Source organism: Haliotis cracherodii, unplaced genomic scaffold (assembly GCF_022045235.1).
Source record: "Haliotis cracherodii isolate W230 unplaced genomic scaffold, xgHalCrac1.p SCAF_17, whole genome shotgun sequence".
Classification (NCBI taxonomy): domain Eukaryota; kingdom Metazoa; phylum Mollusca; class Gastropoda; order Lepetellida; family Haliotidae; genus Haliotis; species Haliotis cracherodii.
The window spans coordinates 19,044,209-19,069,192 of record NW_027266272.1 but is presented as its reverse complement, the minus strand read 5'-3'; the positions used below and the strand labels follow the sequence as shown (position 1 = coordinate 19,069,192).

The 24,984-nt window shown below is 41.5% G+C and overlaps 2 protein-coding genes across 3 annotated transcripts in view; one reads left to right on the top strand and one right to left on the bottom strand.

The window, feature by feature from the left end:
• Positions 1–94: 94 nt before the first annotated feature.
• On the top strand, positions 95–13,555 carry LOC139464941 (male-specific lethal 1 homolog). 2 transcript variants are annotated; one of them, XR_011653134.1, is made up of 9 exons: positions 95–646; positions 4,008–4,144; positions 5,566–5,891; positions 7,288–7,349; positions 9,070–9,137; positions 9,858–9,988; positions 11,571–11,643; positions 12,843–13,202; positions 13,268–13,555. XR_011653134.1 is itself a non-coding variant. In XM_071246558.1 (8 exons), exons 1-8 carry the CDS (start codon positions 233–235, stop codon positions 12,925–12,927), a joined length of 1,296 nt encoding a protein of 431 aa, XP_071102659.1. In that variant the 5' UTR covers positions 95–232; the 3' UTR covers positions 12,928–13,555. The 2 variants fall into 2 exon arrangements, 1 of the variants encoding a protein (XP_071102659.1); XM_071246558.1 differs by having other exon boundaries at positions 12,843–13,555.
• Positions 13,556–19,829: 6,274 nt separating this feature from the next.
• LOC139464489 (ribosome biogenesis protein wdr12-like) overlaps positions 19,830–24,984 on the bottom strand; it is a 31,446-nt gene continuing 26,291 nt past the window's right edge. Inside the window, exons 11-12 of the mRNA XM_071246015.1 lie at positions 20,553–20,685; positions 19,830–20,028 (exon numbers count right to left, since the gene is read on the bottom strand). Of these exons, the coding sequence (XP_071102116.1) occupies positions 19,875–20,028; positions 20,553–20,685 (287 nt within the window). The 3' untranslated portion in view covers positions 19,830–19,874. The remainder of the gene's footprint in view (positions 20,029–20,552; positions 20,686–24,984) is intronic.

The window sequence follows — 24,984 nt, the reverse complement described above, 5'->3', positions numbered from 1 at the left end:
CTGGGCTCCCTCTCGTAGACTGAATGTAAACACCAACTGCGACTTTGTTTACAAGGCATGATTTTCAACGGGAACTTTTGCGCCAAGACACCGGTGAGGATTTACTCCAACGGGTTTGATAATTCTGTCTTTGAAGTAATCGTTCAGATACATCAAAGGACGACATTAGTTGTGATTTCTGAAAACATCATCGCTAAATGTCAATGCATCGCTTGAACTGCCAGACGATAGTATGAAATCGGATGTCAACACGATGGATTCAAAGTTTCGTTCAGAAGGCAGGCATTATTTACAAAAGCGGCGGTTATCATCGAAAGCTATGAATGGGGGTTTCGATGAAGCCGATCTAAACCTTGCCATCCAGGAAAGTTTAAAGTATGCTAAAGGACAGAAAGATCCCGATGTGAAGAAAGATTCAGACAACAACCAAAATACACTCTGTGGTCGCCCGCCGCTGTCAACCGAAGATCACAACGCCCTGACGAGAATGACCGGGAAATTGTTGAATGCGGACGGCTCGCATCCGAATGAAAATAAACAGTTGAAGGACCTGTTACTTCTTCACATTGAATTAATTCAGCACCAACAGGATATGATATCAAAAAGAGACAAAGAGATCAAAACGCTAAAGTCGGAGAAAAACGCGGTAAGGATACTTTTATCTCAGGTGTGGTGAACTCAATGGCGAGGCAAAATGGCCGACTTGTTTTTCCAAGTTACATTTTATCCGTTATGTGTCAGAGTGCTTCGTTTATTAACTTGTGTAAACATATCAGTCTGGTAAATAACCAAGTGACTTAAATCTTTGAATCAAGACTTGTTTCCCTGAATGTTTTGATTAGATGTATTGACAAGCACACGATCGCGTGTAATATCGGGGTGTCCCGCATATATTGGACACTGTAAATAACCTATTCTTAATACTGCATGATGTCAATTAATTTGCCACTTTATTACGAAGGGAGGTGTCTTTTAGACGTATTATAAGGCCATCTTTTAATTGCATTTTGCAAAATATAGTCGGTATCCCCGTCGTGACTGTTGACAGTTCGACACCAACGGACAGACATGTGAGTGCGCAAACGGAAGTTGTGATTTCAATGAATATCACTACGCTTGAGACCAGTTAGAAAAATAGGGCAGCTAACGCTTGATTCTTCGCATCGCGAATAGCCACATATTGAAACTGATCATGATTTCCTATTGTCAAGACACAAAGTGATACATTATGGTGATAGTACATTGACAAATGTATTGGTAGAAGGAGAATTCGTCCACGCGGTCAACAGCCAATCATGCTGTTCAACCTTCAACCTCTAACCTATACGACCGAGTGACCTGGGAAAACAACTTGTTGCCAATTTTGACCTCGCTGCCATCTATTCATGTGCAGGAGAAGAGCCATTCAAATGAGAGCTTTTCCGTTCGAAGTATGTACATGAATGTCGAATCGCGAAATAGAAGATATGTGTGGTGGAATGTTGTTTCTTTCGTTTGTAACATGCCCAAAACAAATACAACGGCGCGAACTGACCTATGACCTATGTGCTCTAGTCACATGACTGATCATGTGACCCAAGCCAACTCCAACCGCATTTCTTTGTGTACATATCAGCTTGCTTGGGTAGCCAAGTAATTCGTAGATTGTAAATAATTAGTTAAATTATTTCTCAAAGATCTGAAGATGATTCAGTTTATTACTGGCAGTATTGTGCCGAGAGGGCTGAGAAAAAGACTGCGAAATTTACTTGGAAGGAAGGTAAGCGATTGAAAATCCAAGCGAGAGTAGCAATCAACATGGCTATTTCACTAATCCTCCGGAACGTTGTGAGTGACGAGGCACGTCCGGAATTGTTGAAACATTCCCGAGTGTCTCTAGTGTTTATTCAGTCACATACTGGTCAAATAAGGTCTTCATTCATCATTAAAATCCACATTCCTACATTTTGTAATATTTTGTTGTCCTAAAAATGTTATCCAAAACAAATCAATATTTCCCCCATCTGTAGATTTTGTTCTATCCTTGAAAGCAGTATGGTGTTTTTTTCGGGGTTGTACATGGTAATTTTGAAAATGTAGTAATCCTCCAGATTTCTGTGTGAATAGTGGAATATATTGTGTGTCCCATGGCCAAGAGTACAGTGAAGACTGATCTGTAACCTCAACATATCTGATGACCTACATGCCAGTTTTATTTTGTGAGCACAGACATGCTACTGCCTGCTTGAAGGATGGAAGGACTATTCAAGAGATTGATCATGTAGTATGTGTAAAAATTATATAAAGCCGAGATTTACTTGTGCTAGGCTGAAAAGATTTTTGCATACATTTCCGTTCAGCAATGAATGATATTGAAAGGAAACTTTCCATACACCACCATGTTTGTTGTTGGATTGATTTTATGAAATTCATCTTTATAATAATGTGAGACAGGCAAGTTCTGTTCATAATCAAGGGACAGTTTCCTTATGTTTATCTGAGTAAGACTTCCGCCAGCACCCCCTCTCAAAAATATATGTAACTAATAGGATTAAGTCGCATTGCATCCATGTACAACTTTTGGGAGGGGAATACAGATGGAAGTCTTTTCTTGATTTAATCAAATACAATTCCATGTGTTCCTGGGGACCACTGTTAATGCATTATAGGGGCGGTCGGGTAGCCTAGTGGTTAAAGCGTTCGCTTGTCACGCCGAAGACCCGGGTTCGATTCCACGGGTACAATGTGTGAAGCCCATTTCTGGTGTCCCCTGTCGTGATATTGCTGGAACATTGCTAAAAGTGGCGTAAAACCATACTCACTCACTAATGCATTATATTGTGTACTTGTGCAGGATGCAGGAATTATTCTGTCTGTACAGACAATGTCCGACAAGGAAAATGTACCAAGTTTATACATGCTCAGAAAGCCTGATACATTGAATCTACCTCGAAATGGGTTAAAATTAAAGGACATAGTGAAAAGGCCTCTGCTGTTAAGTAATGATATATGTCAATGTTTCGATGTTGTTATGTGATAATATCAGGAGGGGTAACCAGTAACTGGATAGATAACTGATAATGAATCACTGGTGCAAGACCTGGAATATTTCACTTCTGTACTTAGGTATACCACTGTATACAAATAGAGCTATTGTGGCGGTGAAATATTCCAATCATGCTAATCAGGGTTTAACCTTGACCTACTAAATTTCAAGGGTCCTTTCAGTAAATATAATGGTCCTGTAAAGTAATGAAATGGTGTAGCGTACTGTACAGTAAGATTTCATAATTACTTAATTTACATGAACTGTAAATTTTTTGTTGAGAATTTGGTACAAAGAATACTATTGTATATTATTGTATATATATCTTGACACAATAGATATTTTTTTTGGCATCCATTTTATACATTTGTGCGTCATGTAAAACCCTGATGCTAATGAATCTGTTTGAAAACAAGTAATGCTCACTTAGGTCTTTCCTTTGGCCTTGAAAAGTTTGATCATTGCCTTGAAAAGTTTGATCATTGCCTTGAAAAGTTTGATCTTTGCCTTGAAAAGAGCACTAGTTTCACCCATCCTCACAATTATCACAGGTTTGGAATTCTAGAGAATCAGTGTTTTTCTAGAAATTCTGATTGAGACAACTTTGGACAATGTTTGCAACTAAATACAGCTATTATGAAGAGGCATTGAATTTTTTATTTTTAAAGTTATGTACAGTAACCATGGTAACACTGATGTTGTATGAAGTTCCAGGTCACCACACCTTTTGGGAAGTAAGGATTATCTTGTGACAAATACTTTTGTTCTGTTGTTCAGTGATCGGTTTTACAGCTAGGTGTTAGCTAGCATGTGCATCAAATCAGTGTTTGAATTCAAGAGGGTTTCTTGGTGTTGGCTGATCTAGGGATCACCTAATTTTTGTAATGCAAGGGTTAGAACAAGGACCACATTTCTCTCTGACTTAATTTTTGCAAATGGTGTCAACTCGTTTTATATACCTTTTTAAAAATTCTTCTTTCAGTTACAATGTCGCTTGGAGCGAATGGAGCGTCGGATGTCAATACTCAAACAGAAGGAGGAATCCCATGATACTCACGTGGCGCGGGAAGCGGCTATTGAGGCGGCGTTGGCGATCCCCCCAGACAAGGGGGTCAAAAGGTGTGTCATCAGTTGCAGGAAACTGACAGGGGTTGACAGTGTCACGGTGGTTGTCGTGGGAACCGGTGTTGCGATTCTGTTTGCATGTGAAATATGACTAGGATTGGGAAGCTCATGTGCTGTCAATCAGTGGGACTGGCATTAGTTAATATAAGCATGATTGCATCATAACTGGGTTGTCATAACTTTAGTCCTCCGTCAAGATATTCCTGAAATATTGCTATAAGTACCGTAAAACCATATTCACTCACTCATTCACCATGTCTATTTACAACTTAGTCATTCTGCACTGAATACAAGGCTTTCTTGTCAATGGCTAATATATATACTGACCAGGTTGCCTCATGGTGTTGGACCCCACATGTGCAATAAGGGTGAAACGATACTTCAGTGCACCAGTATATCTCAAGGTTGCATGTGACAATTCGATACACGGTACATTTTTTCTTCCTATCGAAACAAGATGTACATTGCTAATATAAATTCCCTATGCTCATTTAATGACGCCCATCCCAGCGCTTTTGTCAGTCAAATTTTGCAGAATATTTTCAAGTTCACTACTAAATATAGCCACTACGAACATGTGTCTACAGCTAGCTTCTCCTTTGGAACCTGTTTTGAAATATTTATAGTCATGAAGTTCCCATGTGATTTGGTTTTTAATATGTGTATCGCGATACATATCATATAATAACCTAGGTATCATGATATGTATCGTATCGTGGCCTGTCTGTATTCTTTCACCCTAACTGTCTGATATTTCTTTACTCTTTACTCGCGGAATTAGCTGAATAATGGTTCAATTCTCAGATTTAACATTTATTATGATTCCAAAGTGGGTAATTTTCCATCATAGAGGAAGAAAAACTCTTCTTTATTTTTTGATTATCATTGCCATGTGTCCAGTCTCACTTCCATAAATGTCCGAGATCTGCATCACTTTGAGCTTTCCTCCCACATTAAGCTGACACGCCGAGATATAACTGGAATACTGTTAAAAGTGGCGTTAAACCCAACTCACTCACTCACTTCCATAAACAATGTGACCCGAAAAGATCCGGGGTAGAATAGGTCTTCAGCAACCCATGCTTGCCGTAAAAGGCAGCCATGCTTGTAGTAAGCAGCGACTAACAGGATTGGGTGGTCAGACTCGCTGACTTGGTTAAAGCATGTCATTGATCCCAATTGTGTGGATTGATTCTCATGATATCAATCACTAGAATGTCTGGTCCAGATTTGATTACTTACAGACCACCGTCATATAGCTGGGATATTGCTGAGTGCGGTGTAAAACAACAAACCGACCAATCATAAACAATGTGTTCATTGGCAAAAACGTGATGAATAGTGAGTTAGTGCCAGAGACACTGGTAATATAAAAAATCACAACATTGGACAATCATGGAAATATATATTTTCAGGAAAGCACATCAATCAGCAACAGAGAAAGATGGTCTTCCTAGCAAGCGGGCTGCACTAGATAAGGAATCTCCGCGTAACCTTGGAAACCGATCTGTGCACAGAACTGTAACAAAGACTGTGACCAAGTCCCAGCTGGAGGTGGCCGAGTCTGACATTGATGATGATGATGATGATGATTCGGACAAGGAGGTTGTTATGGAAGGGGAGGAGACTCTGTTAAAGACAGACTGCACATATCACGTGACATGTTGTGAAGCGAGGTCACGGACTATTGACAATATTTCGTATCCAAATTTGTGTCGGAGTGCACGATCACAGACCTTAGGTAATACAAGAAAGTATTCTATGTTAGTTTCAGGTGGCAAGGTTGTCAAGTTGATGGATTGGATGAGTTCATAGTTGTTTGATCTGGTTTGTGTTTGTGTGGGTGAAGAGGCCATATTGCAGTGGTGATCATGTCTAATACGAGTATGGATGATCTTTCAGTCTGTGAAGATCCAGGTTAGAACTGGTTGTCAGCAATCCATGCTTGTCGTAAGAGGCGAAGAAACGGGATCGGGCAGTCAGACTTGCTAACTTTGTTGATGCATGTCATAGCATCCCAATTGTCTAGATCGATGCTTATGGTGTCAATCAGTGTATTGTCTGGTCCAGATTCAATTATTTACAAAACGCCATCATATAGCTGGAATATTGCTGAGGGCGTCGTTATAGTCTTTCCATTCTGAACTTGTGACTTTTCGCACAAATCCAAGTGGGATGCATGTCCCATTATTCTGAATGTTGAAGGCATTGAAGTCTTTTAGTCCACAAAATGGATTTTAAAAAAATCAAACCCACATCATTTGCTAAACTGTCCTGAGGTAATATGCTTGGCTTGGATAGTTGTTCAAAATGACAGCTGATATGGCAGAAACCAGATAAGGTTGTAAAACCCAAATACTTTGCGTAAGGCTTATTGACCCAATCGAATGTTTTAGACCATTGTGATGAGACAGTACTGCTGTTGCAGTTGATTTGAGCCAGGAATTCACTGGCTATTTTGAACATGCAACTGACACAACTAGAGATCATTATGCAAAATAAGAGGAATTATATGTCAACCGTAACATGGTTAAAGGCGGAGGAATCATTTCGGGGCTTGGTGATGCTACTTCCAGGTTCTCAGTATTTCTCCATTACAATATTGGGGGCACGGGTGGCCCAGTCGTCTAAGGCGCAGCAATTCGCTGTGCAGAGTTGCGTCCCTTAGGCATGCCAGAAACCTATGATTGTGGGTTCGAATCCCCGATTATGTTTCTAGGTTTGTCAGCACCATACCCATGCTTGTGGGTTTCACCAAAGTGGTAAACGTCTGAGACCTGCATCACTTCGGGCTGTCCTCCCACATTAAGCTGACACGCCGTTATAATACTGGAATACTGTCAAAAGCGGCTTTAAACCCAACTCACTCACTCACTCCATTACATTATTACATACAGAAATCAAATGAGAGCGTTGTTTGGAGTGCTATTCTCAATGAGATCCCAGTATCCTGTGCTTGTTTTACATGGTGACCAAAGTGGTAGACACCTCACACGTGCACTTTGGGCCTCTCTCCGACATCAAGCAGACACTGATATTATTGAAAAAGTTCCAAGCATTGTTAAACCCAACTGACTTACTCAAATCGTTTCATGCTATGTTGTTGTATTGTATAATGGTGTTCTGTTTTGTTTCAGTTGAAACACCCACTTGGAGGTTCAACAAAATAACAAACTTGTACCAACTTGAAGGGACAGAGGTAAGTGACAAGAGCTGTGTTTCTGTAGAGTATGGGGATGACATCCTCTTGCCTGACTCAAGGTCCATGACAGATGTTGGTATATTTACTTTACAATCTGATGGTTAGAAATACCGTATTTTCTTGAGTATAGTGCGCACCCATGTATAATGCGCACCCCCCTCTAGCGGGTTCAATATTTTGGAAAAAAAGAAATTTGAATATTATGCGCAGAAAAAATTTACACCGTACCCTTTCAGCGAAGTCCGGCAAACGAACGGGTGCTGAGAAACTTCGTCAGTACAAATTCGAAATTTGAGATAAAAAATCACCAGACATGTTTATTTACCGTTTAAATAGTATTGATTGTTCTGCTAGGCATTGTTTTATATCTAGGGATTAAGATTACCTTGTGTATTTTCTCGTAAACTAAGCCGAAAACAGCAATCAGCTGTACACACGTTTTCTTGGAATCGACCGGTGATTCGGTCAAGACACACCCAATGAAATAACTTTATAGGATTTTTAATGCAAGGATCGGCAACAATTGTATCTGAAACTATTTTATTTATCAGGAATAATATATTCCATTATTTTCTTAATTATATGCAGCCTTTACTAAACATATTTAAAATAATAATAACCCTAAGCGAAGCAGCTGATCGCTATTCCCGGGTATTATTTTTTACATGGAACATGTCTGACCACTCACCGTCAAGGCTCACGCGCACGGGATCACGTGAGCGCGAGAATTTCATGTTGACATAGAATCGTCAAACAAAAACAAATATGACTTTTAACGAGTCAAAGTATGTCATTTATGATATATGTATCCATTCTCTGTCAACTAAAGTTCGTTTCAAGGCGTCAATAGCGGTATTCTGACTGTGGTTGCTGTTAATAACGGTGAGTTTTGCGATCTTCCGATCGCTTCAAACACGATTTCGCCAAACTTAATAAAAACAATATTATAAGGAATTTTGAATAAAATTAATAAAGTAAGTTACAAACATAAGTCCAGAAATACAAAGAACACTTTTTATAGACAGACAGTGTAATTATATAATTATTTTGCGTACTTCAGTATGGATTTGTTGACATGGTATTTCCGGCGTTTCGTGCTCACGGTAATGTCTTTCCATGGGGGAGAAAAACATCCAAACTCATAATTCGTGTATAATGCGCACCCCCTTCTACACAGCTGTGTTTTTTCGAAAAAAAGTGCGCACTATACTCAAGAAAATACGGTATCTGTCTGGCTGTTTCACTTGGAAAGTAAAGTTACAAGCGGAGCAAGTATAGCTTGTTAAACCCGTGAAAGTTTTCATGCTTGCCATAAAAGGCGACAGTGCTTGTTGTAAGAGGCGGCTATTAAGTTCGGGTGGTCAGGCTCGCTGACTTGGTTGATGCATATCCCCATTGCGGGTATCAATTCTCATGATATCAATCACCGGATTGTCAGGTCCAGACTTGATTATTTACAGACCACTGTCATATAACTGGAATATTGTTGAGTGTGGTGTTAAACAACAAAGTATAGTTGTTCAATCTTCTGTTAAAAATCTGGGGACAATGTGTGAAGCCCATTTCTGGTGTCCCCCGCCGTGATATTGCTGGAATATTGCTAAAGTGGCGTAAAACCAAACTCACTCACTCACTCACTCTGTTAAAAATCAGTCCAGGGAATAAGAGATGGGTGGTGTAATAATTCACGGGATGATGTTGATTTATCTGATTTCAGAACCTAGAAGACGAGGTATTTATAAAACGACATCAAAAGCCTGAGCTTGAAGAACGGAGAAGAAAAAGGTGAGTTTCCAAGGAGTTGTGATTGTTTGTGCAGAGTCGTGTCCCTCGATACATGTGCTTCAAGTTACACACAACCAGATGTTTTCCTATTGACTTCTATAGTAATGTTGTGGTTTTTTTATTAATAACTAAGCGTTTACCAGCTATGACATATCTGTACGTGTGTGTAAAGTTTGTCCTTAGAGCAGCAATAAGAACAATAACAGTGACTACCTGAGCCAGCTCCTTTTCTGAGTACAGAAAGCTTACACACTATCCCCAGTTCCGCACTAAATGTCAGTTGCTTGAAAATATCCGTGGTCACATGCAGCATAAGTCATGATGTTGAAAAAGACAGCATTGATATTGAAAAAACATGGTCAGTTTTAAATACTGGATGGATGTACATTTCAAAAACACAAAATCATCCAATCACAGCTGCCAGATTATTCAGTCTGCAAAACTGCTTGTCAAACAACTGATTCTGATTTGGTGTAGTAGAACCTTCACCAGCCTTGCTTCAGTTTGTGCTTTCCTCCCACATTGCTGACTTTTTGTGATGTAAGTGGAATACTGTTGAAAGCCACTGTCCGGTGAGGGTTTGAAAAGTTTGCGGTAATGTATTCTAAAGGTAGGCCAATTTAACAGTCTGAACCCAGGTGTTATTCTGTCTGGATGTCACTCTGACAGCAATCACCGGTCAAACGTTTTTGTCTGACTTTCTCAACGTTTGTGTTTTAGATGGGACTTGCAGCAGCTACGTGAACAGCGGAATCTGCTGCGTCTGAAAGAAAAGGAACAGCGAATTGTCCACAATACCAAAGAAGATGACGAGAGTCATGTGGAGTCATTCATCCCTTGTCTGGATGATAGTAAGTCCTGCTTGCCAGAACTACTTTCAAAAGTTTTATGCAACATATCACAGTCCACACTCCGGCGCAGTGGTGACTCAGCATAACACCACTGCCACAGGCTAATTTGCATATCACATGACCGGACATTTCTCTTGTTTGTAAACAAACACGCTTTTTCAGAAATCAGTATAGAACGGACCAATGCAAGTATTTGGGGGCGCTTTACATATTGTTTTGCATAATTATATAGATATGCTACTACAACTGCGACAGCGAGTTGCATTTATTCATCAAAACGCTCTGTTGGGCTTCGATGATAGCAAGTGGAGCCGCACATCCAATGTAAACAAAGGATTACTGCGCAAAAACAAGCAGATTTTGACTTATTAGGATACTTTCTTAATGAACCGTAACCATTCTTTGACGTTTGTTTATGAAAATGTGTAGACTTGTCAAACATGAAACGGATGAAAAGCATATGCAGTATCTTGAATGGACAGTGAAAGATGTGACGAATCGTCACATGGCGCTGGCCTGTGGCAGAGGTACTATGCTGGCTGGCTGCCACCCTGAGTAGGAGATCACAGTCTGGTGCAGTGGTGACTTGGCATTACACCAATTTAGCGAATTAGTTTCTGGTAGTGATGTAATGCTAAGTCATCACTGTGCCTGAGTGTGGACTTGTAAAACCTGTAACTATTACTGTAGTGTCGGTCAGGGTGTAATGAGTCCTAGAGTTAACTGCTGCTACTTGTTTGTACGGGGTGTAACAGATTGTCATACCTTGTCATTGTCAAACACTATCAGGATTGGTACAGTTACTGTCAAACTGATTGTTCTTACTTCTTTAGCGGCGGTCAGGTAGCCTAGTGGTTAAAGCATTCACTCGTCATGCTGAAGACCCACACATGGTATAATGTCTGAAGCCAATTTCTGGTGTCCCTTGCTGTGATATTGCTGGAATATTGTTCAAAGCTGTGTAAAACCATATTCACCAACTCTTGCTACTCTGTAAGGGCTTTGTGAGTAAATCAATCTCATTAAAATCAGACCTCAGTTCTCGCTACTGCTAAACAAAGATCTGAGGACATCCCATTATGGGTCACGTCAGAACTACCTTTCATCTGACCAATCAGTGCATCTCTTACCAGATTAAGAAAGTGACCGTCCAAATGTAATTACTGATCATGCAGCCTCGAAAACTTTTACTCCGAACGATAGTTACGGGTTTAACGACTGAATCCATACAATCGAGACCATCTAGCCATCTACAAATGTAGCCATTCCAGAATGTTCTTTTGTTCAGGTTTCAAATTTGTAATCGAGAATTTGTCAAAATATGTTTCGAAGCGTAGTCGCCAATTTGAAATTACTGCCATAAAGCACGAGAAAGCTGACTTCTGATTGGTCATTCCATTGGTCGGTCAAAGTTCGTGCAAGGTCGTTCTGGCGTGACCCGTAATGGGATGTCCTCAGATCTTTGTTTAGCGGTAGCGAGAACTAAGATCTGATTTTAATGAGATTGTGAATAAATGACATGGTGTATTTTATCCACAGTGAGTGAATTTGATCCATGTTAATTGATGTGATTTTGTTCCAGTCACTCATATTGAGGTGGGAGAGAAGCTCACAGTAACAGCGTTCGGACAACCTATCCCCCATATGAAGCCATTGTGAGTATATTCTCTCTGCGTTCTTAGCACAAAGATGAGTGTTACTCCCATACTTTAACATAGACTTATGACAGTTGTAGCGCTAAGATCGCTTTTCAGCGTTAGAAACTAACAGTTTTAAACAACTAGTCCTTATAATAACATGTAGCAAAACCCTTAAAAATGGCAAATTTCTACTATTCCTTATGATACCTTAACTATTGGCCAGTTTGGCAAGGACTATAGGACTAATGCCAATTTCTAACCCTGCTTTGAGGGGGACCTTGTCTGTATGGGTTCGGGAGCTGAAGTGATTATCTATGCTTGTTGTAAGAGTCGACCAAAAGGGACCCGACTTGTGATTACAAGTCACCATTCCTTGGCGGCATGGATCATATAGCCGGTCTGGACTCCACTATATATTTACAGGCCACCATGATAAAGCTGGCATATAGCTAAGTATGGTGTACAACCACATTTGCTAGCTCACATCTACTCCCTCTTGTGTTATAGGGGGGGTGGGGTAGCCTAGTGGTTAAGCGTTCTCGTCACACTGAAGACCTGGGTCACAATTTCTGGTGTCTCCTGCTGCAATATTGCTGAAATATTGCCAAAAGCAGCGTAAAACCATACTCTCACTCTAGAGTTATACTGAAGGAAAAAAAAAAGGGGACATGGAAGTATTGTAGAATCATGTTTACTGTTGAGTTCAGAATGAATAATTCATAGCAATGATATACGTCTCTGAGCATGGCATGTGTTCACCCTGTTTACTACTGTCGCAAGTAATGTCGGGTGCTTACAGCATATGCTTCACTTCACATGCCGACCCGTGAAGATCCGGGGTAGAATAGGTCTTCAACAACCCATGCTTGCTGTAAAATGCGACTATGCTTGTCGTAAGAGGCGACTAACGGAATCAGGTTGTCAGGCTCACTGACTTGGTTGATGCTTGTCATTGTATCCAATTGCGTGGATAGATGCTCATGATGTCAATCACTGGATTGTCTAGCCCAGACTTGATTATTTACAGACCGCCATCATATAGCTGGAATATTGCTGAGTGCGGTGTAACAAACAAACAAACAAACAAAACACTTCACAAGCCAAGATGTTGATACTGATGTTATTTGTGTACATCAGTAGGTCGAAGAATGAGAATTGTAATAAGTGGTATTTGTATTTGGATAAAAGTTAATTCAAAATGCTTTTTTTTTCAGAGAATTTGAACTTCCCTGGGAGACCAACCGGCAGTGTACGTTGGCATCTAGGAAATCTACTGTGTATCGTCCCAGGAGGAGATGATAGGTGCTGGACCTTATATTGTACTAACCTCAGTAACTAGCCCGGTCTAATGTGACTAGCCTGGTCTTTGGGACTAACCCAGTCTAATGTGACTGGCCTGGTCTTGTGGGACTAGCCTGTTCTTGTGCGACTTGTTAGTTGTGTAAGTGTTCTCATGTGACCAGCCTGGTATCATGTGACTGGCTCAGCTGGTCTCGTGTGACTGACAAGCCTGGTTCTGTGTAACTAGCCTGGTCTCGTATGACTGACAAGCCTGGTTCTGTGTGACTAGCCTGGTCTCATGGGACTGGCTGAGCTGGTCTCGTGTGACTGACAAGCCTGGTTCTGTGTGACTAGCCAGGTCTCGTGTGACTGGCTGAGCTGGTTGTGTGACTGACAAGCCTGGTTCTGTGTGACTAGCCTGGTCTCATGTGACTGGCTGAGCTGGTCTCGTGTGACTGACAAGCCTGGTTCTGTGTGGCAAGCCTGGTCTCGTGTGACTGGCTGAGCTGGTCTAGTGTGACTGACAAGCCTGGTTCTGAGTGACTAGCCTGGTCTCGTGTGACTGGCTGAGCTGGTCTCGTGTGACTGACAAGCCTGGTTCTGTGTGACTAGCCTGGTCTCGTGTGACTGGCTGAGCTGGTCTAGTGTGACTAGCCTGGTCTCGTGTGACAGACTAGTCTGGTTCTGTGTGACTAGCCTGGTTTTGTGTGACAAGCCTGCTCTGACCATGGGGATGACAGCCTCCAGCAGATAAGTCCATCTCAATATCTTCAGAATCTTGATTCTTGACTGTGAAGCTCAACTTGCTTTTTCTGACCAATACATCTGCAAGCAAGGCAGGGTCACCATGGGCCATGGTTGTGTTGAGGGTGTTGTCTGTGCAGGTTCAGATAGAAGGAGGGGGCACTTGTTGCCATCTCATTCCTTGTCAAAGTAGTCAGTAAATCTTTACCATCAAATAAAAGTGTTCCACCTCTTCTACCACACCTATTCTGGGCGTACCAGTTAGTGTATCTGACGTCGGATGAAGAATGAGTGTGGTCTCTAGCGTAGCCACAGATGAATGCCTGGGACGAGAAGGATGAACGAAATATCCAGCTGAGTCACACACAACCTTATCACATGTCACAGTCACTCTCTCTGTGCAACATTATTGGTTTGTTTTTGTACTGTGTTAATGTGTCCACTTGATAAAGGTGGACTGTCGGTCCAACTGTCCACTGACCGGGCGTCCAGGGGTCACCTGTGTCTTGCAGCCACTAGAGGTGAAACGATACATCGGTGCACCGGTGCATCGTGAGTTTTCATGTGCCAAAACAATACCTAACACATTTTTTTCTGTCTGTGTTGATACAAAACGATACACGTGCTGAAATAAATTATTGCTAGTTTAATGACCCTCCAGGGTTTTTGTCAGTAAAAAATTGCAAAATATGTTGTAATTAAAAATAGCTGCAGTGAACAAGTCTGCTGCTAGCTTTTTGTTTTGAACCTGCTCTGAAATATTTATGGTCAAAACATTTCCATGAGATTTGAGGTAAATACGCATATCACGATAATTATCATATAGTGATATGTATCGTATCGCATCCTTGCTGTATTGTTTCACCTCTGGCAGCTACGATTTGTAGAAATGTAATGGTGGCTTGTCCAAATGTCATTTCCCATTTAAAACAGTAGCAAAATCAGCATTTGATTTTAAATTGTAATGGAGCTTTCATAGTTTCAAGATTACATTACCCAAGAAGATTTGTATTTACGACAGTCTGTTGCGTGTATTCCTTGAACAGGCACCTTTATGAAGGAAGTTGAGCAGACCATCGCCAGCGTTCTCATTGTTATTACTGTATCATGTGGTTAGATCATGAGCATTAGAAGACACATCTTCCCGAGGCAAGAGAGTTAACTGAGTTAAAAGTCCAGTTTCCACCCTAGCCGCAATAGGCTGGAATTCCTGGGCTTATCGCAGTGCCACCAGTGGCTATTACGAGTTATGTCCCTTCTGAGCCTCTCCTTTAGACCAATCAGATTCTACCTCTCGTATCACTTGCATTTGCTTGAAACAAAACAGTGGCGCCCAGTCAAGACGATCTGATCGATAATCAAAGTCTATGTTGTGATAAAACGGGTCTTACATTGCGCAATGCGTGAGCACCTTGATTAAAAACATGAAAAGATTTGGAAAATATCTGTTGACAACGAGTTGGCGGTGCACATGCTTTGCAAATCCTGCAATTGACCGAAATCTGCAGGACAGTTCACGAATCAGATTTCGATTTCGATTTCGATGCACGATTTTGATTAGACTGTGCATAGACTCATTAGTCCAGCCAAAATGTAACTCCATAATACCAGCCTAGTTCGGCAAGGGTGGAAACTGGACTTCTATGGTCAGTTAACTCCCTTGCCTTGGGAAGATGTAGAAGACACAGCTCAGCAGTACAATATGACTGGTATTTGAAGTGGAAACGCAAAGTTACGTCAACAGATTCCGAAATGTCACTTGTCTTGCTGTGTGGAGCAATTATTAGAAACAGATTCAGCGTTAGAAATTGGCACTAGTCCTATAGTCCTTGCCAAACTGCCCAATAGTTAAGGTATCATAAGGACCAGTAGAAATTTGCCATTTTTAAGGGTCTTGCTACATGTTATCATTTCAAGGACTAGTCGGCTAAAAATGTTAGTTTCCACTGCTGCAGATTTTGTCATCAGTTACTATGACAACATCTTGAAATCTGGATGAAGGTGATGGACATATTTCCGATCTGCTTTTCAAGTTGGGTATAAAAATGTTACGGTTAATTGCACTGTTTTTGTTTGGAAATGACACTTTGATTTGCCTTTGCCTAACTGGAAGTGTGATTACAGTACTGTGGTGGGGATGAGGTGTTGTACACACCACACAGGGACACTTGACTGAATGTCAATTCAGGGCTGATCCAGGACTGGGGAATGAAGGACTCCGGCAGCCTATTTCACAAAGTGATCTTCGTTGCACAGTTGACTGAAGCTTGTACACAGAGCTGTATGTTTCTTTGGATGAAAACCTTGATCAGGGGTCTGTTCCACAGCAATCTCAGCACGATCTTGTAGGTTTGTGTGAGTTATGACAGTCGGAGCGTGTATATTCCGCCTGGTCAGGGTAGTGCATGGTTCACTTACGTGTATGGGAGAAAGAGTGGCCTAGTTGTCTTGGGCTCAACAATCTGAAGATTTGGCCAGAGCTGCTGACTGTTGGTCGGAATCTTAAGATCCGCCGCCGTTGTGGGTCATAGTCTGTCAGCACCGTGTGGGTTTCATTAAAGAGACATTGCTCGTGTGAGATGAATGAAGTTACATGACAGTGCTTTGTAGACCATCACTAATCTCTCTGTCACTGAAACTGGTGTACCTTTTAAACTCAAGACACTGGTTATTACTGTTAAAAAAACTGAGAAAGTTGGAAGAATGATTTCAGATGATAAATAGAATCTCACCATTGAAACTAGTATAAGACTCCTTGGCAAGCCTCTGTATAAAACTCTTATTGACTTTTGTTCATATACATGTTTTAAAAGACACTCAAGGGCGGATTGAGCAATTTTTAAAAGGGAAGGGTCTGAAATTTCAAAATCCTTTCTCAGATACATTTACTGCCTACAACATACTATATTTGGGTATCGGAGGGGGGAGGGATTCCGTCTCTTTGGACTTTCCCACACAAATGTTGACATGCTGTGGTTCTACAAGATACCATTCTAAAGCAGCGTTCAGCCCACACCATACAGTGAGACCGAGAACCAAGATTTTTGAGCCAAGCATTTAGAAATCTTTTGTTTCAAATAACAGAAATAGTCCTGACCTACTGTTAACTTCCATGTGATGATTGTACTAACTGGGGAGAAGGGGGATAATAGGATGCTTCATCTCTTCAAAAGAAGATAATCCTGGTTGTATTTTGTTCTACATAGTGGCGTCCTTCCACTCCACTCCACTGACTATTGTGTGTACTGCTACATGTAGTGTAGGGTATCATCTCAGCCGCCGACACCGTATATCATGTCACGTCATAGTCATCATTCCTGTTTGTCCCTCTGCTTTTATTTCCATCTAACATTCAATATTCCTGTTTCATATAGCATAGTGTTTTATTAGATGTTCTAGCTCGGTCTTGTACTATTATTTCTTATGCTGTTTGGCAAGAATTTAGAGACAAAAAGTGTTTGTCGGTGTTATTATCTGTGGTATAAAATAATCTTGTATAAATGTACAACACGTCCATGTACAGGTTTGTAATGTGGGTCTAAGGGACATAACTCAATCCCAGAGTTGTCTCCCTTCAAAGAACTGAAACTGCTGTCATGATGTCAGCATGTGGTTTGGTCTTACGATTTTCTTGGCAACTTTCGGTCCAATAATGACAATGAATTAAATAATTTAATGGATTATGAAGAATCATGTCATGTACAAGAGACTCCACCAGGGAAAGTTAGGCGATGAGAAAAACTCTTAAGAACCAAAATATGATAATTCAACAACAATTACTCTTCTCTAAACTCAAGTTTCAGAAGCCATATTTTGATTTAGCAGTAATTCAGTTACCTTGGTTACTTGAGAGAGAGTTCACACTATTAGGTCAACGTAATTATATATGTATTTACAAAGATGGGGATTACTAACCCAGAATGTCTGCTGAATGACGGAAACTTACTGGTAAGGTTAAATCTGAAATTTGAACTGTCTAATAAAGCTGTACATAGATATTTGCATCAAAAACAGGCTTGCTCCTTCCAGGGCCTGTGTCCCAAACAGATCTTGCAGCTGTTGTGATTTCTCTCCTTTAACATACCCTAACGACAGTCTTAGCACTAAGATCCATGTAGTTGACTAGACTGATGCTCAAACACTGGTTAGTGAAGCTTAGAAGTTGCTTTAAAAACGTCGAGTAAAGACCGTCCGTGCCTTGTGCGAGCCTGACGGATGTAAGAAAGCTACATGGTGAGCTGGGGACAGGTGTTCATTGTGTTAAGCTCGCTTTCCGACATCGTTAAGTGTTTGTGTCTGACCGCCTTCCCCAAGCAGCAGGGGAGACTACTCCATCATATCTTTTTCTTTTCCTTTTTAAGTTGAACTTACTATACGGATATGAATTTTTGAAATTGTTGATGTTTGCATGGTTTCTTTTTAAGTGTGCATCATCTCTGAATACGTACATGATTTTCCATGTTGATGAAACCGGTACAAAAGAATCAAATTTGCATTGAATTCTCACCCCAAAAGGGCAGGTGACACAACACATTTGCTACTACTTTTTGGTGTAAATATTATACATTTTACCAACTCTTCTTATTACTTAGGATCATTTTTTAAAGTCATTCAGTCTGTGCTAAACCCGTGTAGGCAAAAAATTAAACCCACAACTTGTGTTTCAGGGAAACTGTGGACCCAACAAACATAGGTCAGGTTTTTTAGATTTAGAACTGATTTCATTCAAAAGTAACATGTTGTTTGACGGCTGTTTCAAGCTGTGATTAAAACATTTGGGCCGCAAGTGGGACAATGGGTCGGTCAGGTTGCCTGAAACACAATTGGTTTCTATTGCCTGATCACTAGCATGAGTCAGTCGTCTTTGGTGTCACATTTGTCAGCAACCCATTCTGTGCTCACTTCATTCTGTACACATCACAACCCACTGTTAATTGTACATACATTAATCATGTTTACGCTGCTGTGAAATAAAGTAGTTTAATGTTTTGTTAGTTGTCGATAGTTTTCATTTGTGGATATCATCTGGAGTACTGATGATACACTGAGTGAGTGTTGTTGAACGTCGCACTCGGCAATATCCCAGCTATATGACAGCGGTCTGAAAGTTATCGATCAGACAATCCAGTGATTGACATCATGAGCACTGATTATGCAATTGGAATACGATGACATGCATCAACCAAGTCAGCAAGCCTTGAACATCTGATAGTTGCCTCTTATAATCGCTTTTAAGGCAAGAATAGGTTGCTGAAGACCTTCATGAGCAAGTATACCAGTGACTGAAAACATGAGTAACAAGAGTGCTCTCAGAGCACAACATCCCCCCGCATGAATTTTTTTAACAAGTTTATATTTCTTGGTATTTTATGAAATAACAGTAGATGGCACTGCATTTGAAACAAATTTTGCAGAACATTTTGTTGGGAGTAATCCAGTCTGTATGCTGATGCCATAAGGATGTAGCTCACCCACAAAAGCCTCATACAAGGAAACTAACTTTAGTTATAGTTATAGTTAGATATTGTGATATACTCTGGAAACTGGAGGAGGAGTAGATTTCATGAAGCTCCGTAAAACGGGGGCAGTAACTCTGTCAAAATGAAACGGGGCTGCGATATGCGTATCATCAACATGTCGACATCTTGTGTGTAGAGTTTCAGGGATATTCTCTGGAAACTGTAGGACCCTCTGTGGGACGGACAGACGCACTGTTCCACGACATAATCAACATAATTAACCTACATTCAGTTGGAACAGGTTGGAACCTTTTCTGATCAGGAATCCCAACACGTAAAAGCCCTGGGAAGAGTGTTTTATCCAGTAGGTGTAGACAAGTGGATTTGAACCCTTGTTTTGGTTAGGGGAGACAACATCCCCCCCCCTTTGAAAACCAAATGTTTGTTGGAGGCAGTAAAATTATCTGAGAGAGGATTTTGATATTTTGGACCCCTCCGGTTTTAATAATGCTGTATTTGTCCTTGTGTATTCAGGGATTATGTACATGGGGTTGCTGAAAAGCCTGACAATGCAACTGTTGTGACAATGGCTGCAATGCATGACTGGCTTTGTACATCCGACCTCCACTCCAAAGGGAACCAAGCCAAAAACAATACCGGTAGGTCTCCCAAATCCTTTGAGGGGGGAGACATAATTAAATGAGTAGAAGATGGTAGTAAAGACATGATATTTATTGACACAATAATGTACAAAGAGTTCAATCAGCTGACGTCCATGGACTCTGACTTGGAATCATACTTGAATATCTTCAAGTGGTTATCTGCCCCTCCTGACATCATCAACTCAGGAAGCGACCAATCAACAGCCAGTATTTTGTCCTCATGACCTTCCATGTTGTACAGTGGGGCTTTCGGGCTGGAAGTCAACAAGGGCTTTGTCATAAAACTCAAGTCAATATTTTCAAATAATTATAAGCAATAGTGAATGAGTTGTGTTTAACGCCACTTTTAACAGTATTCCAGTCATATCATGGCATGTCAGCTTATTGTGGGAGGAAAGCCTGAAGTGATGAAGGTTTCAGACGTTTACCACGTCGGTGAAACTCACGAGCACAGGTATGGTCAAAGTTCTCTCAGGTTTTGTATTCAAATGCAATTGTTCAGAAAATGTAAGAGCGTTTGTTTTAGCAAAGTACCACTCACCAATCTCACCCAATCATTGGAGTGGGTCCGTGAGTAGGGTTTAACGGTGCTTTTAGCAATATTCCAGCAACATCTCGTGGGGACACCAGAAAATGGGCTTCACACATTGTACCCATGTTGGGAATTGAACCCAGGTCTTCAGCGTGACAAGTGAATGCTTAACCACTAGGCTACCCCACCGCCTCCAAATCATTGGACAACAAATATTTCTGAATGAAAAGTAAAAAAAGATCATACCTGCGTGTATCCCATAATTTCATGATCGAGTCATGTGATCCGGAGATGAACTCGTATTGGTTGGTTGGCGACCAGGCCACGCCTATCACCCAGCCATTGTGAGACGTGAAGGAGCTCTTCACCACAGCTCCATCTGCAACAAACAGTGACTGGAATAAGTTATACTCCCCACAAGCCAGACGGGGGTTGACTCATAGATGTAACTGTCATGTCTTGAAAGTTGCAGCCTGCATTAATAAATCTAGGCCAGAGTGGCTAAACAAATAATCATGCTACAACGATAATGCCTGTTTGGTAGAGGGAGCTCATTGATTGGTGAACCAGGAGGTTCTATCGATGAACCACACACACTTAAGTATAAACATGGAAGCAGATCACCAGGCAATGTTAACACGAGTGAGTGTGTGAGTTAAAATTTAACGTAGCATCGGCATTATTTCAACCATATAGCGACAAGACCAAGTTGATATATACACAATTTATTCATGAATACAAAGTTATTTTTAAAAACAATTGACGAAACTCAGTTGCTGTGTTTGTCTGCTAATGCTGCTACCCACCTTTGGACCGTGGATCATACAATCAAACATGTCTGTCTGCTGATGTTGCTACCTACCTTTGGACCATGGGTCATACAATCAAACATGTCTGTCTGCTAATGCTGCTACCTACCTTTGGACTGTAGATCATACAATCAAACATGTCTGTCTGCTGATGCTGCTACCCACCTTTGGACGGTGGATCATACATTCAAACATGTCTGTCTGCTAATGCTGCTACCCACCATTGGACTGTAGATCATACAATCAAACATGTCTGTCTGCTGATGCTGCTACCCACCTTTGGACCATGGATCGTACAATCAAACATGTCTGTCTGCTAATGCTGCTACCCACCTTTGGACCATGGATCATACAATCAAACATGTCTGTCTGCTAATGCTGCTACCCACCTTTGGACCATGGATCGTACAATCAAACATGTCTGTCTGCCAATGCTGCTACCCACCTTTGGACTGTAGATCATACAATCAAACTTGTCTGTCTGCTAATGCTGCTACCCACCTTTGGACCATGGATCATACAATCAAACATGTCTGTCTGCTGATGCTGCTACCCACCTTTGGACCATGGATCATACAATCAAACTTGTCTGTCTGCTAATGCTGCTACGCACCTTTGGACTGTAGATCATACAATCAAACATGTCTGTCTGCTGATGCTGCTACCCACCTTTGGACCATGGATCATACAATCAAACTTGTCTGTCTGCTAATGCTGCTACGCACCTTTGGACTGTAGATCATACAATCTAACATGTCTGTCTGCTGATGCTGCTACCCACCTTTGGACCATGGATCATACAATCGAACATGTCTGTCTGCTAATGCTGCTACCCACCTTTGGACCATGGATCATACAATCAAACATGTCTGTCTGCTAATGCTGCTACCCACCTTTGGACCATGGATCGTACAATCAAACATGTCTGTCTGCTGATGCTGCTACCCACCTTTGGACTGTAGATCATACAATCAAACATGTCTGTCTGCTGATGCTGCTACCCACCTTTGGACTGTGGATCATACAATCAAACATGTCTGTCTGCTAATGCTGCTACCCACCTTTGGACTGTAGATCATACAATCAAACATGTCTGTCTGCTGATGCTGCTACCCACCTTTGGATCATGGATCATACAATCAAACATGTCTGTCTGCTAATGCTGCTACCCACCTTTGGACTGTAGATCATACAATCAAACATGTCTGTCTGCTAATGCTGCTACCCACCTTTGGACTGTAGATCATACAATCAAACATGTCTGTCTGCTAATGCTGCTACCCACCTTTGGACTGTAGATCATACAATCAAACATGTCTGTCTGCTAATGCTGCTACCCACCTTTGGACTGTAGATCATACAATCAAACATGTCTGTCTGCTAATGCTGCTACCCACCTTTGGACTGTAGATCATACAATCAAACATGTCTGTCTGCTGATGCTGCTACCCACCTTTGGACCATGGATCGTACAATCAAACATGTCTGTCTGCTAATGCTGCTACCTACCTTTGGACTGTAGATCATACAATCAAACATGTCTGTCTGCTAATGCTGCTACCCACCTTTGGACTGTAGATCATACAATCAAACATGTCTGTCTGCTAATGCTGCTACCCACCTTTGGACTGTGGATCATACAATCAAACATGTCTGTCTGCTGATGCTGCTACCTACCTTTGGACTGTAGATCATACAATCAAACTTGTCTGTCTGCTGATGCTGCTACCTACCTTTGGACTGTAGATCATACAATCAAACTTGTCTGTCTGCTGATGCTGCTACCCACCTTTGGACCATGGATCATACAATCAAACATGTCTGTCTGCTGATGCTGCTACCCACCTTTGGACTGTGGATCATACAATCAAACATGTCTGTCTGCTGATGCTGCTACCTACCTTTGGACTGTAGATCATACAATCAAACATGTCTGTCTGCTGATGCTGCTACCCACCTTTGGACTGTGGATCGTACAATCAAACATGTCTGTCTGCTAATGCTGCTACCTACCTTTGGACTGTAGATCATACAATCAAACATGTCTGTCTGCTAATGCTGCTACCCACCTTTGGACTGTAGATCATACAATCAAACATGTCTGTCTGCTGATGCTGCTACCCACCTTTGGACTGTAGATCATACAATCAAACATGTCTGTCTGCTAATGCTGCTACCTACCTTTGGACTGTAGATCATACAATCAAACATGTCTGTCTGCTAATGCTGCTACCCACCTTTGGACTGTAGATCATACAATCAAACATGTCTGTCTGCTAATGCTGCTACCCACCTTTGGACTGTAGATCATACAATCAAACATGTCTGTCTGCTAATGCTGCTACCCACCTTTGGACTGTAGATCATACAATCAAACTTGTCTGTCTGCTGATGCTGCTACCCACCTTTGGACCATGGATCGTACAATCAAACATGTCTGTCTGCTAATGCTGCTACCTACCTTTGGACTGTAGATCATACAATCAAACATGTCTGTCTGCTAATGCTGCTACCCACCTTTGGACTGTAGATCATACAATCAAACATGTCTGTCTGCTAATGCTGCTACCCACCTTTGGACTGTAGATCGTACAATCAAACATGTCTGTCTGCTAATGCGGCTACCCACCTTTGGACCATGGATCGTACAATCAAACATGTCTGTCTGCTGATGCTGCTACCCACCTTTGGACTGTGGATCATACAATCAAACATGTCTGTCTGCCAATGCTGCTACCCACCTTTGGACCATGGATCGTACAATCAAACATGTCTGTCTGCCAATGCTGCTACCCACCTTTGGACCATGGATCATACAATCAGACATGTCTGTCTGCTAATGCTGCTACCCACCTTTGGACTGTAGATCATACAATCAAACATGTCTGTCTGCTGATGCTGCTACCCACCTTTGGACCATGGATCGTACAATCAAACATGTCTGTCTGCTAATGCTGCTACCTACGTTTGGACCATGGATCATACAATCAAACATGTCTGTCTGCTAATGCTGCTACCTACGTTTGGACCATGGATCATACAATCAAACATGTCTGTCTGCTGATGCTGCTACCCACCTTTGGACCATGGATCGTACAATCAAACATGTCTGTCTGCTGATGCTGCTATCTACGTTTGGATCATGGATCGTACAATCAAACATGTCTGTCTGCTAATGCTGCTACCTACGTTTGGACCATGGATCATACAATCAAACATGTCTGTCTGCTAATGCTGCTACCTACGTTTGGACCATGGATCGTACAATCAAACATGTCTGTCTGCTAATGCTGCTACCTACCTTTGGACCATGGATCGTACAATCAAACATGTCTGTCTGCTAATGCTGCTACCTACGTTTGGACCATGGATCGTACAATCAAACATGTCTGTCTGCTAATGCTGCTACCTACCTTTGGACCATGGATCGTACAATCAAACATGTCTGTCTGCTAATGCTGCTACCTACGTTTGGACCATGGATCATACAATCAAACATGTCTGTCTGCTAATGCTGGTACCCACCTTTGGACCATGGATCATACAATCAAACATGTCTGTCTGCTAATGCTGCTACCTACCTTTGGACCATGGATCATACAATCAAACATGTCTGTCTGCTAATGCTGCTACCTACGTTTGGACCATGGATCGTACAATCAAACATGTCTGTCTGCTGATGCTGCTACCCACCTTTGGACTGTAGATCGTACAATCTAACATGTCTATCTGCTAATGCTGCTACCCACCTTTGGACTGTGGATCATACAATCAAACATGTCTGTCTGCTAATGCTGCTACCCACCTTTGGACCGTGGATCGTACAATCAAACATGTCTGTCTGCTAATGCTGCTACCCACCTTTGGAT

Coding starts and splice junctions, on each gene's coding strand:
- LOC139464941 (XM_071246558.1), top strand. CDS start 233: ATGAAATCGGATGTCAACACGATGGATTCAAAGTTTCGTTCAGAAGGC. Junction 9,989..11,570: donor CATCCCTTGTCTGGATGATA/GTAAGTCCTGCT, acceptor ATTTTGTTCCAG/TCACTCATATTGAGGTGGGA. Junction 11,644..12,842: donor ATCCCCCATATGAAGCCATT/GTGAGTATATTC, acceptor TTTTTTTTTCAG/AGAATTTGAACTTCCCTGGG.